At 42.9% G+C, this 18,658-nt stretch overlaps 1 protein-coding gene across 1 annotated transcript; it reads left to right on the top strand.

Moving 5' to 3' along the window:
• Positions 1-535: 535 nt before the first annotated feature.
• Positions 536-17,514, top strand: hook2 (hook microtubule-tethering protein 2). The gene is made up of 22 exons (XM_083780004.1): positions 536-715; positions 1,682-1,764; positions 2,462-2,534; positions 3,342-3,392; positions 3,540-3,672; positions 4,271-4,338; positions 4,547-4,612; positions 4,814-4,894; positions 6,305-6,468; positions 7,104-7,244; positions 8,493-8,694; positions 9,842-9,952; positions 10,460-10,547; positions 10,698-10,758; positions 11,338-11,475; positions 12,188-12,275; positions 13,092-13,126; positions 13,219-13,301; positions 14,197-14,300; positions 14,563-14,670; positions 15,052-15,123; positions 15,305-17,514. Exons 1-22 carry the CDS (start codon positions 671-673, stop codon positions 15,431-15,433), a joined length of 2,124 nt encoding a protein of 707 aa, XP_083636130.1. The 5' UTR covers positions 536-670; the 3' UTR covers positions 15,434-17,514.
• Positions 17,515-18,658: the final 1,144 nt, after the last annotated feature.

An 18,658-nucleotide genomic window follows, 5' to 3' on the forward strand; every position in this document is an offset into this window, starting at 1 on the left:
ACAAACGGACGGACACACAAACGGACGGACGGAGTGCAAAACATACTCTCCCCACATGCCTTCGGCCTGGTGGAGACAATCACTGTCCTGCCATTAAAAAGGGGAAATTATACAAAGTAAGAATTCCAGTTGACATGGATTTTGTGAGTGATTTATACATGTCTATTATCCTCATTTCTGTATTTACTCAATGTAAGTGTAATTCATGTCTTTGTCTTAGTTTTCAGTTGTACACAACACAACATGAACAATATGGGTTCAATAAGTCTTAATAGCATTGTGTTCTTTACTTAGTTTTCATTAGATTTAGCCTGCTGAAAGTCTGTTTTCCATCTCCACAAGTGTTTCTCAATGTCCTTTCCTTCAAAAAGGAAAGTTTTCATCATGTTTTTCTTCTTTGTACTGATGACTGAATAACACAGATGACCAGAAAAGCAGCAGACAGACTTGTGTCCCAACTAATCCGTTGCCATGCCAACGCTCTACGGAAACTCGCACGGACAGTTCAAAAGCAAATAAGTCAAGGACCAAAAATTACAGGAGGCGGCCATAGTACAGTCTGACGTGGAAACAAAGTCTAGGAGGCTCAACAAAATATTGTCCAAAAGGCTTGAGATTGGAATCCATCTCTCCAGTCTGCAAGCCGCTGGTTATAAGCGGACAAAACAAGATGAGTTTGGACAAAGCAGAGCTATGCGACTCACTGCTAAACTGGGTAAGTTTGACGTGGCTATAAGCTAGCAAAGCTATGGCTAATAGTGACTGCAGATGTCAACAGAGATGGTGGGGGGAAAATACCATAGTATAATGTGTTAACATGCATTAAATAACCAGATAACTTAAAATATTTAATATACACCTGTAACTTGTTGACTAGTTGCGTGTGAAGTCGACTGTCATTAAGCCCGGGTTGTACAGTTCGCCAATAGTGCATTAAGTTTTATTTTCTTCAGTTTGTTTTTCTTATCTACCAAAAGTTATGTGTCAACATACAGACATAACACAGTTCCGTTCAAGTAGAGTGACTTCTAATGCAATTATTACTTATTATGCTGCTGCTGCAATAGTTATTAGTTTGTCCGACATACCTCGATGGAGTTCAGACGATCAATCCACCTGTTTGCAATCACTGAAATGATGACGTAACAGAACACAGACCGTTTGTAAACTTCTCTGACTGGACGTTCTGTTCAATGCGTATTATTATGCACAATTTGCAGATTACAATTATTGCAGCCTCTGAAAAATACATGCCATCTAATATATGTTCATATAAAATGTATCCAATTATCCATATCTTTGACTGCTTAGAAACTGTTTAGTCATTAAGAAGATTTAAAGAGATTTTGTCCAAAGCCCTTCAATTGACTTATGTTAACTTCTAACTTTAGGATTATGTGCTTTCTCTACTCCATGCGTATAATCACCTTTTGATTAAAGCTCTATGTTTTTAGCTTTAAACCTTTTTGTAAAACTAATTCCTATATTCACGGCAATCCTTGAAGGACTACTTGTTGCATATAAACAGTAAAACACTTGTTCTTGGTTCATGAGTGTACTTTCTGGCAGTGCACTTATGGTTGCAGTGTACAACTAAACTAATGTGTCATGTACTATAACTGTATTCTAGGCCTATGAGGTTCAAGTCTTGTATTCCTTTGATCTTATTCCATCTCTCCAGCTGCAAACGTTCCAGGTGCCTTCCTGTACCAGCAAGTATGATCTAACCAGTGGAGTGGCTGTTGCACATGTTCTACACAGAATGTAAGAGAACAATTATGTCTGTTAAGAAGAAGTTCATTATTGTATCACAAAGTCAACTTCAATGAACAGTTACACTAACCATACAAAGTATGTTTGCTGTAATTGGTTATCTATATCTATGGGATTTGGAAGTATGAATTACACAATAGTATTATCTATGCAAAACAAAAAGTCTGAAAGATTTAAAATTGATTCACGAAGGATTTGTGTGATTTGCATTTACAATCCTAACATTTGAATGTGTTAAAGCCTTGAACCGCTATAGGTGAATTTGTATAAATGGATACCATGTTATGCAAATATCCATATCTTACTGACTTACTGTATGTCCTAGCCGATGACTACACCGTGGTGGTGTTTTTATTTTATTTGTATTTATATTATTATTAATATTATTTATTATGTTTTATTTATATTTATTTTGTCTCAGTACACATATCTGAATGAGAATTGACACAGCTGGTTTTGAAGGTTATTTATCTGAAGGTCAGTTTAGTTTGGAGTAGAGCGTTCTTCATGTTTGAGTGTGTTCCTACCAATCTCATGTGTGCCATAATGGTAATGATGACCTGTCCTAAAGAAATGCCCCTGGGCTCAGTGGAATGGAAGCAAACTGCTGTATATGATCTACTGTAGATGTCCAGAGATGGTGGGTCATCCTCTTCATCAATGCCGTTTCCTGTTCTCTCATTAACAGAGACCCCTCCTGGTTTAATAAGACATGGCTGGGCATGATCAAGGAGGAGAGTGGGGCCAACTGGCGCCTCAAGGTAATTTGTGAAATGGTAGGATGGGATATGACGGGGTAGAGTAACCATCACAGCTAATGACTAGTTGTTTTGTTCCCCGTTAGCTTAGACAATACAAGTTCAACTTTATTGTGTTCATAATAATACTTCTGCTCTGGCTCTCTCTGCCTTAACACAAAGGACACACCATCCCGAAACCAACAAAAACACTACAGATATACATGGGCCGTGTACTCAATGCACTTGTACTCTACAGTATATACACCATGTACAGTACACGATAACATGTACTCTACAGTATGTACAGTACATGATAACATGTGCAGACTACCTACAAAAAGAAACTGTTACAGATTTTCTTTTTTTTTAACAATATATTTATTGCATTTCTTTTTTTTGACAAACGGACAATACAACAAAACAATACATAATACAGACAATACAATTACTTAAAATGAAAAACAAACAAAAAACAAAACCAAAACATACAATACATACATATATAAATACAGTATAATAAAATAAGGGCACTTAGAATGGTAACAACAACAGAGTCCTTATGGCCACAAGACCAAACAGCGTTACAGAATTTCTTTAGGTGAGATGGAGCCCTGGTGTCCCTATTTTGGTCAAATATTCAAAAGATTAAAAAAAAAGAAAAGTAATTGTTTTTATGGCAAATCTCTGAGCTTGTAGAATAGACTTTTTTTCTATTTGTACTATGACGAAGTCTATAGGGCTTAGGCTTATGTTGGGCTTTACTTTTGCAGCAACCTGGTGAAAATGTTACGTACTGTAGTATGTACTAATGGACATGACTAATTTCAGGTGAGCAACTTGAAGAAGATTCTTCAGAGCATGCTGGAGTACTACCATGATGTAAGAATATATCATATTTCTGCTGTTGGAAATTTCCCTCACTGACACTCCCCCTATTCCTTTCCATTTTACTGACTGCTTTCAATCTAGTCCCGGCACCCAGTGTCCTATTAAATGTCTTCCCTCTCTTCGTCTTGTCACTGATAGGTGCTCGGTCACCAGGTATCGGATGAGCACCTACCAGACGTGAACCTGATTGGCGAGATGGGAGATGTAACGGAGCTGGGAAAACTGGTCCAGCTGGTGCTGGGCTGTGCTGTCAGCTGTGAAAAGAAGCAAGGTGCTTAGAGGACAAGGCCTGTCAGGCCTTTAATGCAGTGGTTCTCAACTAAGTCATGTCAAGGACCCCCTGGATAATGTATTTGGCCCAGGAATGTCATTTGATACGTTTTTGTGCCACGGACCCCATAAGAGAAGATTTGTGTTGTTAGAAATGTTCTAAATTATTCCACATTTTTCACAATTCTCAAAAATAGACGTACAAAACATGGTTAAAGAGATTTTGATGGTATATTAACAATTACGCATCACATACATTCTTCTGAGGATATAAACCATACCATGGGACATGGACAGAGACTTTAAATTCCTTTAAAGTCTCTGTCCAGCAAGAGGCAGCCATCTGTGGGATTAAAGATGAGGGATTACCTCCCGACCTCCTTAAAATCATATGACTTGTGGAAAAGTTTCATACTGTATGTACTGTGAACATGGTTGATTACATTGCATAATATCATGCAATTATATTCAGACACAGTAAAAAGGGGTTGTTCAACAAGCAGTTTATGTGGAAAAGAGGGCCTCACTGGTGGATCTCCATCTAGTAAATGTGGGTTTGGCTGAGTCGTAGCATCTCTCTATTGTCTTCTATTCCACAGAGCAAATCCAGCAGATAATGACTCTGGAGGAATCCGTCCAGCACGTCGTCATGACGGCAATTCAAGAGGTGAGCTCTGTCACGCTTTTTAGTCACGGTTTTATTCAAAATAAATCGTATCCGGATAAGCACAAGTCCTAGTGTCTCTGCTCTCAGTGTCTGGCAAACAATATTCTTCAGTGCTTATGCTCATAAACATGCAATAGATCACCTATTGTCTGACAGTAACACTGATCGCGTGATCCTGTTGTCGTGTGTGTGTGTGTTGCCATTACAGCTCTTAACCAAAGAGCTTTCCTCCGAACCGGGAAGTCCGGAGACTACTACAGACTTCGACTACCAGGTGAAACCTGCTCTATTTTTCCACCCAGTAATTTTTCTCAACCCAACGCTTTTGTAGCCCTCTGTGTACACCGTTCAGCATATCACTTACGCCTGTCTTTTGTTCTTCTCCGTCTCTTCCTTTCACTCCTGTTCACTCCCTCCTTGCTATGCCTGCTGTGACACCTCCACTGTCTCTCATGTCACTTCTGCACGTCTGCAGTCCAGGAAATATTACTTTCTGAGTGAGGAGGCTGGCGAGAAGGAGGACATGAGCCAGCGCTGTCGAGACCTTGAGCATCAGGTAAGCACAGGGAATGTCAAACATGCTTTGGGAATAATGACATCAGCCACTTGACATCAGTCCAGTGCTGCAAATAGTTTAGAGGCGTAGCCTAGTTATGCTCTAGTGCTCTGCATGGCAGTTCATGTGTGTGTCTGACTGCTCTGGCCCATAATATTGCTTAGCTTTGCTGAAATTGGGTTGTTATTGTTTGCTATGACAGTGTGTTGTGTAAGAGAAAGAAATAGAGTCCGCAAGACCGCAACACTGGTAAGGAATAACTCGGCTCCACTGGTTTTGGCTCCGTTTCTTTCTCTTGTACTGCCATTTGTCCAGCAGATTTTTTTTAAACAGTTTTCTAACATCATGATGACATTGAACTGATTTCAATGGCATTGAACTGACTCATTTCTCTTGGGAGCATGGGGTCACATGAGTCACCAATAAACGTCAATACTGCTCTGAAGTCTCAACCCACCTATTTGTTCTTTCACCTGCAGCACATGCAAAAACTAGCAATTTGTGTTTTTGTAATGCGATTAACTTGGACTGGTCCTAAAGCATGCAATCTGTCCTTAAAGTTCAGTGAAGGGTATTGCTGTACTCAAACAGGAGAGATGGCCTGCTGGTAAGTATACAGTATACTCACCCTCTTTATAATATGAATGACAGCGTCAGCTTGCCTAACTGCAACCCCACATGTGACTGCAACATGTATTGAAGGCCATCTGCAATCCCAGAGCTCACTCTGCATCCTCTAAGCATCAGTGTTGAAACTATCCATCTAAATCTCTCCACCTCAGTCAGTTCAGTCTACATCAACCATCTACAGTACATTCATAACGGAATGTTCTACAACCATTTGTAACATTAACCAGTGTCATCTGGGGTCCTACTGTAAATGGACCTCCAGTACAGTATGTGTTCCTCCCCATCGTCCTGACCTCAGGGAAATGCTAACAACTGCACCATTGAGAACTTTCCATCTGCCTGAGACCACAGCATACCAGCTGACTAACCGGCCATTGATAATTTGCGCATGTGAACTGGCAAAAAAACATCTCATGCATGTATTTTCTAAATGTGTCTTGCACCGAGTGCTGAATTTGTCGCTGTATGTTTCTCTGAATGTAATCTGTTTGTCGTTCAGCATTTTCTGTAGGACGTGTGAGGCTCCTTTTCGCCTGACCACGTTCAGTGTTCTTCTGAAGAAATGTGCGCGCCTCTTCGTCAGCCCATGGCACTTTATTTTTTCCGACCTTGAGGATCTGTTCTTCATCTGCACCTTGCCTCGTCTTTCTCTCTTTTTGATTTTGTGCCACTCTGCGTTTGCGTTTGTCGTCAAATAACTGTAAAATCTACCCCTCTACACATGCTTTAGTTTACACCTTTCTCACCCTGTCTTCCTCTCCTCTTGTCTTATCTGCTCAGTTGTCACTAGCCCTGGAGGAGAGGTCGTCCCTGCAGGTCGAGACACGTTCGCTGAAGGAGAGACTCACTCGCTCGGACTCCCAGGAGGGCACCACCGCCATCACGGGCAAGAAGCTCCTGCTGCTTCAGAGCCAGATGGAGCAACTCCAGGAGGAGAATTACAGGTCATTAATAGACGTTTTTGGCCTAGATTGTACAGTACTAGTCACAGGGGGGCCCCAGACTGCGTGTAATATACAGATTTTTACATGGGGAAATACATGAGGCATGATACAAATGTAGATAAAGTGTGGGTAAACGCTAAGAGTATAAGTATATGCACACTTTCTATGACTTTCTAGGACAATGTATATTTTCAGTGCTGTCTTTCTGAAAAGTTGTTACTTCTGGTCATGGAAATTAATTTAGAAGCTTATGGAGAAGTCGTTGCAATGCATTGATTGTAGGGGTGCACGATTATGACCGATATCCGACCTCTGATTATTTGCAAGGTCATATCTGCCGATACAATTCTGACCGATATTATACAGGGGACCACAATGGCAACAAGCCTACACCTAGAGGCTTGGCCCAAAGCCTGTTAATAAAGTTTTCAATCAATAAATAGCCTATACCCTTTTCCAAGTGTCTGTTCTCACAACTGAATGACTACTGAATGAGACGAGTACACAAATTAAGTGTAGAAAGTAGAAACATGTATGTTTATTTTTACTTAAGATTTTACATATTTGGCTTTTGTTCTAGATTGCATTTTTCATTATTTGTTTTGCTGGTGAAAACCGATTTTCCGTTTCCTCAGACTGGACACCAGCAGAGATGATGCACGAGTACGAGGGGACATTCTGGAGCGTGAGGTATCTGAGCTGCGCCACCGCAACGAAGAGCTCACCAGCCTCGCACAGGAAGCCCAGAACCTCAAAGACGAAATGGACATCCTCAGGTGAGTCCTACTTGCCATCGCTGGTTTACTTCCCGTGTCTGTGTGAGACCTGAAGCAGATTGGAGTCTATTCATTCCAACCGAAGAGTGAACGTAAACACGGCAAAGCTTTCTTTAGCCCCATGGTGACTGAACTAAATATCGTCACAAGCCACACAATCTTTCTAACATTTTCATACTGTGACAAAGCTAGTCACAACCCAGGGCAAGGAAGGACACAAGACACGGCAGCTTCCTTGAGTTGACAGTTTTTATTCCTTTCATGTGCCGAAAATCATACACAATAATATCCTTTTACTGAGTGTTTGTGGAGGTGACTGATTTAACCTGTTGTGCCTTGATCAAGTCCATGCACAACAGGTGCGCAGCCACACCCAGCTCTGAGTCCAGTTCTAGTTTGACTCAGGCCAGGTGTGACTGCTTAAATCAGTCACTCTCCCTCTCACACATACGACAAGATTTTTCAGAGACAAGATCAGGTGAAAATCAACTTTATAATCGACCTTTCTCTGTCCCTGCAACACACACTCTGGATCTAGCACCAGCAGACATTTGCATAATTTGCCGTCAGACACCGGCGCCCACTTAGGAGACCATTTGTAGGATTTGTGTTCCTTTTCGCCTCGATGGCGGATCTTTGTAAATTAACCATCTTTGGTCCAACTAACCATATTCCCACAATGGCCATTTTGCTCTTATATCATACTCTGCCATACAGCCTCTCATATTGAGAAAAGTGATCTCAATTCCCTTTTTACCTGTCATGCTAAAAATCTTGTAATGTGTACTGTATGTATATGATACGTTTCTGAGCGCACAACCTCATCAGAAACATCTGCCGTACTCATCATCATGAATGTTCCATGAATGAATGAATGGTTAAACGCCTTATAGCGGATCAGCATTCTTGCTCCAAGACACTTGTATAAATGGATCACATCCCACAAGGGAATGCTAAACTACCATCATGCCTGTAGCAACAGCTGGGGATTTAACTGTACACTGTGTCAGCCCATATTTCTGACTACTAACTGTGTGCCATACGTCACAATGATCCATGTTAATACGTTGGATTTTGCGTATGGATATTGACTTACACCCAGCTTAGCTAATATTCATTGTTTAAGAAGAGGACAAATCCCGGAGGAGACGTTTTGTTTAACCACCACGTCAAATGCAACGCGCCTCCCACACTCTCTCGCTCTACCTCTTGTCAATGTCTCTCCATGGTCTCTCTCTCTCCTTCCAGGCACTCGTCGGACCGGGTGAGCCGGCTGGAGGCGCTGGTGGAGACATACAAGCGTAAGCTGGAGGACCTGGGAGACCTGCGCAGGCAAGTGCGCCTCCTGGAGGAGCGCAATACGGTGTTCATGCAGCGCACGTGTGAGCTGGAGGAGGAGCTACGCAGGGCAAACGCTGTGCGCAGCCAGCTGGACACCTACAAGAGACAGGTGGGCATTTTTGTACATCGCATCGACATGTGTATTATGTCATTGTACTTTATTACAGACTAGGGTACCTACTGAATAGTGAATATACTGTAGGTTGTCTGTTTTTGATGCCACCACAGTGAAGCCATGTGTGGGCATTATTACCTTTGCCGGTGGAGTTGAATCTGGGTTGTGTTTTCACCCCATTGTGTTTCGTTATCTGTTCACAAAATATCGTTGGGAAGTTTTGGGGGTCAAAGGTCAAGGTCTGTCGGGTAGAAAAATAGTAGTTGCAAAAAGTGTTGCTAGATTTTTCATGAAACTTGGTGGGAATGATCATTAAGTAGACTGCCCAGGAGAAATGTTCACAATCACAAGCTCACAATCAAGCTACATTTGAGTGGATTTCTGTGGAAGCTAGGATCAATAGACTGTCCCAAGAGATAATTAACTTTAGTGTTAACGGTCAATGCCAAAGTACATAATCACTCATCTCTATTTTGACAATTGGCAGCTGCACAATGCTTCTAGTAGTCTGTCTGTTCTTTTCTTGGCTGGAGGGAGGAACGGAGGGAATCCAAAGAAGGAGAATTATTTCACAAAAACCATGCAGTAATCCTGATCTCTAAACTCCCTCCCGCTGGCGTGGGCCGTGGCTCAGCGGTCCAGGCACCTTGGCCCGGTAGTCCGAGCCTGGCAGTGTGCCGCGCATTGCCGGGTTCGACTCCTGATCCCGACGGCCTTTACTGCATGTCACTCCCCCATCTCTCGCCCCCATTTCCTGTCAGCCTATACTGTCTGTCCCTCTATAAATAAAATAAAGGCGAAAGCCGCAAAAAACCCATTTAAACCAACTCCCCCCTGGCCAGCCAGGGAAAGGAACTGGTTGGAATAACGTGTGCCTTCCAAAAAGCAGCTTGGACTCCTCATGCATGGACGGAGGCATGAGGTCAGTTGCCCTCCCCAGGTTGGCATAGGGAGTGTAGCGCCCAGTAAGTGGTAAGACAGAAAGTGGGTTACAAAAATCGTGGGATAAAAAATTGTGAGGGGGAAAAACATTTGAATTATTGAAGTTATTGCAACTGTTTATTTACTGTACTGTATGTGACTATGCGTACTCCTCTGAGAAAGGCAGTGAGACTCTTGTAGTAAATGGCTTCACTCACAGGTACACGACCTTCATACCAAGCACTCTGTTGAGGCCATGAAAGCAGAGAAGTGGCAGTTTGAGTACAAGAATCTTCTCGACAAGCACAATGCTTTGGAAAAGGAGAAAGAGGTGAGTTGGTCAAATGTGTGACTCACTGACAGTCGCAAAATATCAAGCACTTAACAGCTATACTTCATCAGTATTGGACATCTGCATGAATTTTAAGTAGTTAAATTGTTTTGAGCATTTGTGACATTTATGGATTTTATTTATTTATATATATACTTTTTTTTTTTTTTAATACCGGCTGATACTATGCGAGTACGCTGGGTGGGAACTGTTACTTAAAGGGGAATTCCACCCAAAACGGTTTTTTCACCATTTTCTAATGTTATGTCCTCATCTGTTTTACATTCCCCTGGCATGAAAACCGTGTTGTGATTGGTTGAAAAAGACAGCTTCCTGTAGAAATGAATGCAACTGAATTCCCACCCTATAGATTTTTTTTTTTTTTTTCGCAGATAATTTCTGCTAAAAATAAAAATAAAAATCTAGGAATGGGGTCTGGTTACTAAATGTCTTAACACGGTAAGATAGAAATGTCAAAGCTGATCTAAGTCTGTTTTGTTTTCCCAGCGTTTGATCTCTGAGAGAGAGACACTTCGTGAGACCAATGATGAACTGAGGTGTGCACAGATCCAACAGCAATGTCTTGGTGAAGCAGGTCAGCAATTATGGACAGAAAAAACCCACATTTAGTCACAACTTTGAAGTGATTTAGCAGATTTCTCATCTCCTGACTTTGGCTTCTCAGTTCAGTCTGAATGGACCAACAGCAGTCATTCTGACAACTTGTCTCTTTTCCTCTCCGCAGGAAGCAATAACTCCGGTACTGCAGGAAGTCTAGCGGCAGAGATAATGCCCACGGAGTTCAAGTACGTCTGCCTAGTAATTCTTCAGTGTGTATTTGTGCCTCTACGTACACAATGGCAAACAGCATGGTGGCATTAGGCATGACCAATGAGATTTCACCATCCGTTGCCTATAATAGACACAAGATCTCGTTGAAATCACTCACCCACTCCTGCCCTATATATTCATTTATTCTGTAGTCTAGTGTGACAAATTGCTTTGATGTGACGGCACTGGCGCTGCAGATTATTTTTAGAACGAAAATGCGCAATTGGCTCCGAAAATAGAGACAAATGGCACTGCTATGTTTTTGGCCCCAGAGAAGGGGGGGGTGGGGGCTCAACACAACACGGACCTATTGCCTTTTGGCCATCCAACCTTGACCTCCCACTGCTCCTGGTTCCTTTTCTCATGTTACACCTTTTTACACTTGCCTGCCGGTGTCGTGTCAAAAATGGATCTACACATGCCCACAATTTGACACACTGTGGCTTGTACGACGGAGCATAAATTAAGCCTCAGTTTCTTGTGTTGTTGCTTTCCCCCAAATATTTCCTCTCTCTCTTCCTCATCATCCGCTTCGTGCGCCTCCTCATCCCCAGGGAGACGGTGGTGCGTCTGCAGAGTGAGAACAAGATGCTGTGCGTCCAGGAGGTGACCTACAGAGAGAGGCTGGCCCAGGCGCAGGTCCAGCTGGAGGAAGCCCAGCGGAACGAGAACACACTGGAAAGCCAGAACAGGTACTGTAGAGACGAGTGCAGCTGCTGGTTGTTGTTAGGATGGTGGGGTACTGTTGTTTAATTATCATGTTTGCCTTTTCTTCTTTTTGTAGGTCAGCACATCGTGTCATGTGGGCACGAGAGCGCATGTGTCCCCGAACATTAAGACCTGGTTGTGGCTTGTTGATTTCTCACATTTGGCTGATGGTAGAAGTGCTCTAGCTTAAATGTCAGCTCACCCTCTGGAGTGAGAGTGTGTGTGTGTGTGTGTGTGTGTGTGTGTGTGTGTGTGGGGGGGGGCTGCAATGGGAGGACGTACAGCAGAAGGCCAGATTGTCCCTTGGTTTGTGTGTGTGTGTGTTTACAGCACATGCCTGTGGCCATGTGGACATGTGGGTGGACTGTGTACGTGAATGCATGTTGCACACAAGCCCATGGTGTGGGAGGCATTTTGAGCAGCAGAAACGGGAGGAATGGAGAGAGAGAGACTGTGAAATAGATGAACATTGCCCTGCAGCAGATGTACGAGGATTATATGACCTCTGCCTCAGTTTCCAACAGGATAGCTTTCTTTCCCCCTCTTCTATAATCCCCCTCCCCTCCCCATCTACCTTGTACATTGACTTTACTCGTCACGTTTTTCCCTGGCTCCTTTCTGTTCGTTTTGTATCCTCTCTACAACACGTCTCTCACGTACGTACGCACACATTCACAAGCCTGTCTCGTCATCCAGGTTGAACCAGCAGCAGATGTCGGAGCTGCGAACCCAGGTGGAGGAGCTCCAGAAGGCTCTGCAGGAGCAAGGCAGCAAAACGGAGGATGTGAGTGGAGGGGAGGGATGAACCGGCTGACCTGCACCCCAGACCCAGTCCTTTAGTCACTGGCCACAGTGTTCTCTAAATCAAGCTGGTAGAGATGCTAGGAAAAAATATTAAACTGATCAAAGGACGTTGGCACCACCCACGATGCAACCACAAATCGTGTTTTGGACTCTGTGCATATTATTGGTTTGCGCTCATGTTCAAGTCAGTGATGTGCATGGATGCATGGTCTCTTAAGTACTGTAGGTGAAGACACAGCATCTAGGTCTGAAATGTTCTGTGAGGCTTTTGCAATCCTTGAAAATCAACCTATAATCACAGTGGTGCTTCTTCATACTCTCATATGGTGTGTATAACCTAATACGAACCTGGGTAATGATTAGTGAAAATTTTATATATATTTCAGCTGGCACAGTAAACCTGTTGCCACTGTATACATTGAACAGTGGGCCTTTTCGCTGAAAGCTCTTGGCCCTCAAGGATTGCAATGCAGCTCTCCTCCTACTCTGGGTGCTCTTTGTGTGGGATATGTAACCCATATGTTTGCTGTGGTGATTCATCGTTAACGCCTGGCCCTGTCTGTCTGTCTGTCTGTCTGTCTCTCCCTCCGCCTGCCCCCCTCCCCATCGGCCGACACTGCCAAAATCAGGCCATCGTAAGTACGGCCCACTATCTGTGCACCTGGCCAATGATTTGACTCTTGACGGCTTGTGTTTTTGTAGTTTGTTTGTGCATGCACTTAATTTCATTCCAGTACAGCATATACTGTAACACCCATTTTTATGTATTGGTAAATTATTCCTTTTCTTTTTTTAGTCGTCCTTATTGAAGAAAAAGCTGGAGGAGCACTTGTAAGTACTGTCCAGTCTGCTTATACCATTGGTTAAAAACAACCTGCATGATCTATGAGAAGCACAATGTTCTCCTTCTGTGGTCCTTCCAGGGAGAAGCTCCACGAGGCCCACTCCGACCTCCAGAAGAAGAGGGAGGTTATTGACGACCTGGAACCCAAAGTGGACGGCAACAGTAAGGCCCCTTTTCCACCGGGGTTGAACCAGTTTGGTTCTTTTCCCCCACTTGATATTGAACCAGAGTGTTTCGACTGAAAATTAATTTGTTCAGAATCCTAAAAGTTGGTTCAGAACTGGAACAAAAGAATGCCCATCGGTTCCATGAAAGCAACAAGGTTCCAAGAATCTGGAACGGAACATGTTCTAGAACCAAAGTTATTTTGGTGGAACCGGGGCCTAAGGAATCTCCAGAGCTGTCTCTGAGCAGCTTCTGTTCATATTTAACATATTTCCTATCTCCACCCTCCTGATTATGGTTTCATCCAAACACCCATATGTGTATGTAAGGAGATGAGCCAAAACCCGCATCTGTTCAGCTGTTGGTTGGTTAATATGAGCTTGTAGTTAACATGAGCTACCAACTGTACGTTATCTATCATCATCAACCAGTTCTTTAACATTGCCTAACAATACTAGGTTGGGGATAAGAGACCTCTACGCACGTCCTTTTTTCTCATCATAATAAACATTATAGCAAGCTAGCTATAGTAAGCTACATGCTGACTAACGAAGCTATTTGGTATCCAGGAAATGGAACAACGGTCGGTAACCATGCTTATGTGACCCGGTTAGATCACTCCAATGTGGGTATCCCTCTGAGGAGTGACACCCATATTGGAGTTCTTCAATGAGGGGGAAACCGAACAGAAGTTCATACGAGTTGACACATTCACTGTTAAAATCAGTCCGTTTGAAACGGACAACCAACTGTAATTGTGTCAATTTTATACCAAGGCAAATTTCTGCACAGCCATGGTCAAGTAGAATAAATTGATACTGATTTGTTGGTCTCTTGTCCATCCCCTCGACTCTCTTTTTTTTCCGTCTGTCACTCCTCCCTCTTATCTCAGTGGCAAAGAAGATCGATGAGCTCCAGGAGATCTTGAGGAAGAAAGACGAGGACATGAAGCACATGGAGGAGCGTTACAAGCGCTACATGGAGAAGGCCAAGACGGTGGGTTGATCCGGACTAATCCTGTTTTAGTGCAATGCAATCAATGAAATGTTCTGTCTTATTCTGAAGGATCATCCCATTCATATTCAAAATTGACCAGTAGTAGTAGTTTTATACAACATGATGTACAATATTTGGATAGCCATCCATGGCAGGTCTGACTAATACCTACTGTAGACTTGAGTTGAAGGAAGTATAAATCCTTAGACTTGAGGATTAATGTTGTATGTCATTGAAGATGTTGTGTCTTCCCTCTGTGCAGGTGATCAAAACGTTGGACCCCAAACAGCAGCCCCCTAAACTGAGTCCTGATATTCAGTCCCTGAAGAACCAGCTGACTGATCGAGAAAGGAGAATCCACCACTTAGAGGTACAGTACACTGTGCGTGTGTGTTTAAAGGAGTACTCGGCCATTTTTTTATTCTTATCTCCAATTATTTATTGTGGCGTCGTCTGCTGTCCACTGTCCACATCAGTGTTGTATTTCTTAGGAAGAATACTCAAGCTCATACATGTATGACTGTGTACATACACATGTACTCTGGAACTAATGCCGGCATTGGAATCACACGTTGAAAATGCAGCCACATAATTCATTCATGACTAGCTTTCACCCCAAGTGATACACAAAGGCAAAACTTGAAAAGTGCTAGAGTGCTCCTTTAAAAGTTCAGATTGGATTGTTTTAATGGTGATATTGCGCACGCTCCTTCATGCATGATATCCTGTGAGTTTGTGTGTGTTTATTCAGCATGACTATGAGAAGAGCAGGGCCAGACATGACCAAGAGGAGAAACTCATCATTAGTGCCTGGTACAACATGGTGAGTGTGTGTGTATATATTTATATATGGATGATAAAGTGACACTCGCAAGACCATGTATAATAAGCACGCTATACACTGGACTGGACGTGGTATCTTGCCAGTTGTTTTGACACCTGCCTGCGCATCGCTGCGTTGCAGCATTCTGAACACGTCTGTCTCTCTCCACTCCTCGTTTCAGGGAATGGCCCTGCATCAGAAAGTGGCTGGGGAGCGTGTGACTTCATCCAACCAGGCCATGTCCTTTCTGGCTCAGCAGAGACAGTCCACCAACGCCAGGAGAGGTCTGACACGCCCTCAGCCCAGATAAGACTTAAACAGAGGAGAACTGGGTGAGAGTGTAAAGAAAAAGAATATGCTGGAAGGGAGAGTTTCTGTCCAACTCCCAATCACATTGCCTTAATGCCCTTTTTAACACCAGAGGAAACCCTCAAATGTTTCCCACTTCTGCCCCCTGCTGGCTCTCAACAATATGAGTTTTGTTTCCTCTGGGAGTCCCAGAGAATCAGAGGTACTACTGCTGTTTATAAAACTCAAACTGTTTCCTTTTGAACTGAGAGGAAACGACATTGTGGAAGGAACTGAAGAGCTTTTGATGTCTCTGTTCCATGTCCTCTCAAACGTCTGGACTCGTCACTTTTTTGTCTTTAATTTTTTTGTATATAGCGTTTTATGTCTTTTATGGTATAGAATAGTGTGCACTCAGTGCTTGGGGTTCTCTGTTCCAATAGTGCTTGTCTTTTTGCTAGAATTACAGAGAAAGTAACATGTCATGAGCCTTGTGAAGCTACACAGATGTACCCAATACCTCTCGCATACAGACAGAACAAAGACGCCTCAGTCCATAACAATCTCATTTTTCTTTATTTAATCATTTCTTTTGGAGTTTTTCCTTAAAGCTACTGTTTTTTTTGTTGGTTTTTTTGGTTTCTCACTGGTTGATGTTTTGCTAATTGAAGGACCTTAAGAATATGGGATAAAGATACAGATGAGATGTGAAGTGGCTTTAGTCTTGATTCTGTTTGATTTTTCACAAGTTTTCATTTACACTGCATTCACCAAAGCACTTTACTGTACAAACGGTACAAACAGTGGTTCTGTTTCAGTGCCTCACAGAAAGACCTCGGAAAATCCCCCTCAGTTATAACAAAGTACTTATAAAGAACGCAATTCTGTTTGGAAATGACTCAGTTAATTAGGCTTAAATCCCCCTCACCACATGAATTTATCTTTTCAGAGATATGGTGAGTCAAATAAACCAATATGGAAAATTGCATATACGCTGAGAGACTTTGCCAGCAATGTCTCTCGGTGATGAAATATCAATGTCCCTATGAATTTTATTAATTTTTTATTCCTCCCATAGATTGTAAACTTTTTTTTCACCATAGTTGTGTGTAGCGCCTAATCGCACTCACCACTTTCTATGCTGTCTGATTTGAATGTATTTAAATATCGACAACGGCCTTCAGCTTGTTGTTCTCAGAGTCCATAATGGCATGCATTAATTCTCAGCTCAACATTAAAAGTGAAACTTCCCCCAGTGGAAGTCACTGGTGCGTATATGAACCCAAGCTGCTCAGTTAAACTGGAGAAAATGTTTCCTGTGCAATACACTGGATTAGACCTGGTGCTTGACTTGGAACTCTGGTGTCCTTATTTTGGGCATCTCATTTATAGGCAAACATTTCAAAAGAATGTCAGTCTTTTAGTTTTTTCACAGCAATATGCAAGCTCGCAATATGTTCTGAGTTGCTGTTTTCATTCACCAAGCGACTACGAGTGTATAGGGCTTAAGTGGATAAAGCCAACAGGGCTTTTGCTTGTTGGATTGGGAGTGAATCATGTTTTACCTGAAATCAAACATTTTGATATCTAATTGATTGTGTGATAGATTGCACCTTATGTATAACCTTATGTATAGACACTACACGTAGCATATTTTATGTTAATCAGCTGTCCCCTTTTCCAGATGTGCTAGACTCTAGTCTGTGATCTCTGCTGTATTAGAGCTGCGCTCTTGTGACTTGACCCCCTGTGAATACAGTATGTATGTCATTATCTGTACAAAACTGAAAAACTACAATGCATGTACACTTTTTAATGTTCCAGTCTGCTCTTGTTTGAAAGTAGATGGTTATGTTGTATTTTTAAGTATTTGTTTTCACTGTGCTTTTTTTCGTGGCTTTATTGGGGTTTTGGTTTGGTGTTTGTTTGATGTTTAGGTTATATAACCTGTTAAGATTATGGCATACTACAAAAAAGGGGTTTGGAACAAGTTGTAGTAGTTCTGACTTTTTTGCACTACAAATAAATGGGGACATTTAAGTGATAAGTGTCTGGTCTTATGTTTTTAACACTCACATATGATTAAAAGAAAATCTCTAACCAACTTTTTATACCAATGAACTGTTTGCCTACAATGTATATTTTATAAAGCGTTTAGGAGGACAGACCTGTGTGTGTGTGTGTGTGTGTAATGAGGGCTTGAAAAAGTGACCATGGAAAAAGAATATGGTCAAAATGTACTTTCTAAAATAAAGTCCATCCATCTTCAACTGCTTGAAATAAAATCTAGTCATGGTCAGTATCTAATGTCACTCTCGGGGTCAGTGTTATGGTTAAGACCCGGCCTAGGGGTCATCCTGGTGTAATACATTATGTACTCCGTCCTTTCCAGTCCCCAAACAGCCAGTCAACAAATCCAAAATACCTCAGGGTGGCCCCTGGACATAAACTACATACATATTGTGGGGTCTCGTGAGCGACACCCCGCGATGGTAAGTGCGTTGCCAGGGCAACCAGACACGCTGTCAGACAGAAGACGCCTCGGGCCGGTGGGAACGCCCTCGGCCGCCTGACAGGGAGTGTGTACGTCCCGAATCACCTCCTCCGCCAGATTGAGCTGATTGACGGACCGCGCCCAAGTCAGCAAGCGGCCACACCCGTCATATAAAAGGCAGAATCAGTCTGCGTCTGACAGCGGCTGGTTCACACACACGCTCACGGAGGCACGCACACCGTCGGGGGGTAAGCAGACACACACACTTCCACCGAACACACACTCATGTGTATAGCTCTGCATGTCTTAACTGTCACTCTCGTCACAGGCTTTTAGGATCCGTCCAGGATTATGTCCGAGGGACAGAATCCACGGGACTGGATGAATGAAATATAGGATCCGTCCAGGATTATGTCCGAGGGACAGAATCCACGGGACTGGATGAAGGAAATATAACATTGAGTTCCAGTTCTCACGTATCGGGCTCCGGGAGGAAGGCAGCCCCGCCAGCGACGGCGACGTGAGAACTACAGATAATAAGGTCGGGAAGAAACCTATAATTCTTTCTATAACATTGAGTCCTGTCTGGCATACAGGACAGGAATCCCAGTTCCACGTATCGGGCTCCGGGAGGAAGGCAGCCCCGCCAGCGACGGCGACGTGAGAACTACAAATAATCAGGTCGGAAAGAAACGTATAATTCTTGATAGAGGAACGGGAGTTCCAGTTTCCACGGAACACGGACCATTTAAA

This window comes from Protomyctophum parallelum (genome assembly GCF_964188405.1).
Source record: "Protomyctophum parallelum genome assembly, chromosome: 13".
Classification (NCBI taxonomy): domain Eukaryota; kingdom Metazoa; phylum Chordata; class Actinopteri; order Myctophiformes; family Myctophidae; genus Protomyctophum; species Protomyctophum parallelum.

What these genes read in the sequence shown, in the direction of transcription:
- hook2 (XM_083780004.1), top strand. Translation starts at nt 671, where the DNA reads ATGAGTTTGGACAAAGCAGAGCTATGCGACTCACTGCTAAACTGG. An exon ending in TGGACACCTACAAGAGACAG is followed by an intron (nt 8,695 to 9,841) that starts GTGGGCATTTTT and finishes CTTCACTCACAG; the next exon opens with GTACACGACCTTCATACCAA. An exon ending in AAGGCAGCAAAACGGAGGAT is followed by an intron (nt 12,276 to 13,091) that starts GTGAGTGGAGGG and finishes TTCTTTTTTTAG; the next exon opens with TCGTCCTTATTGAAGAAAAA.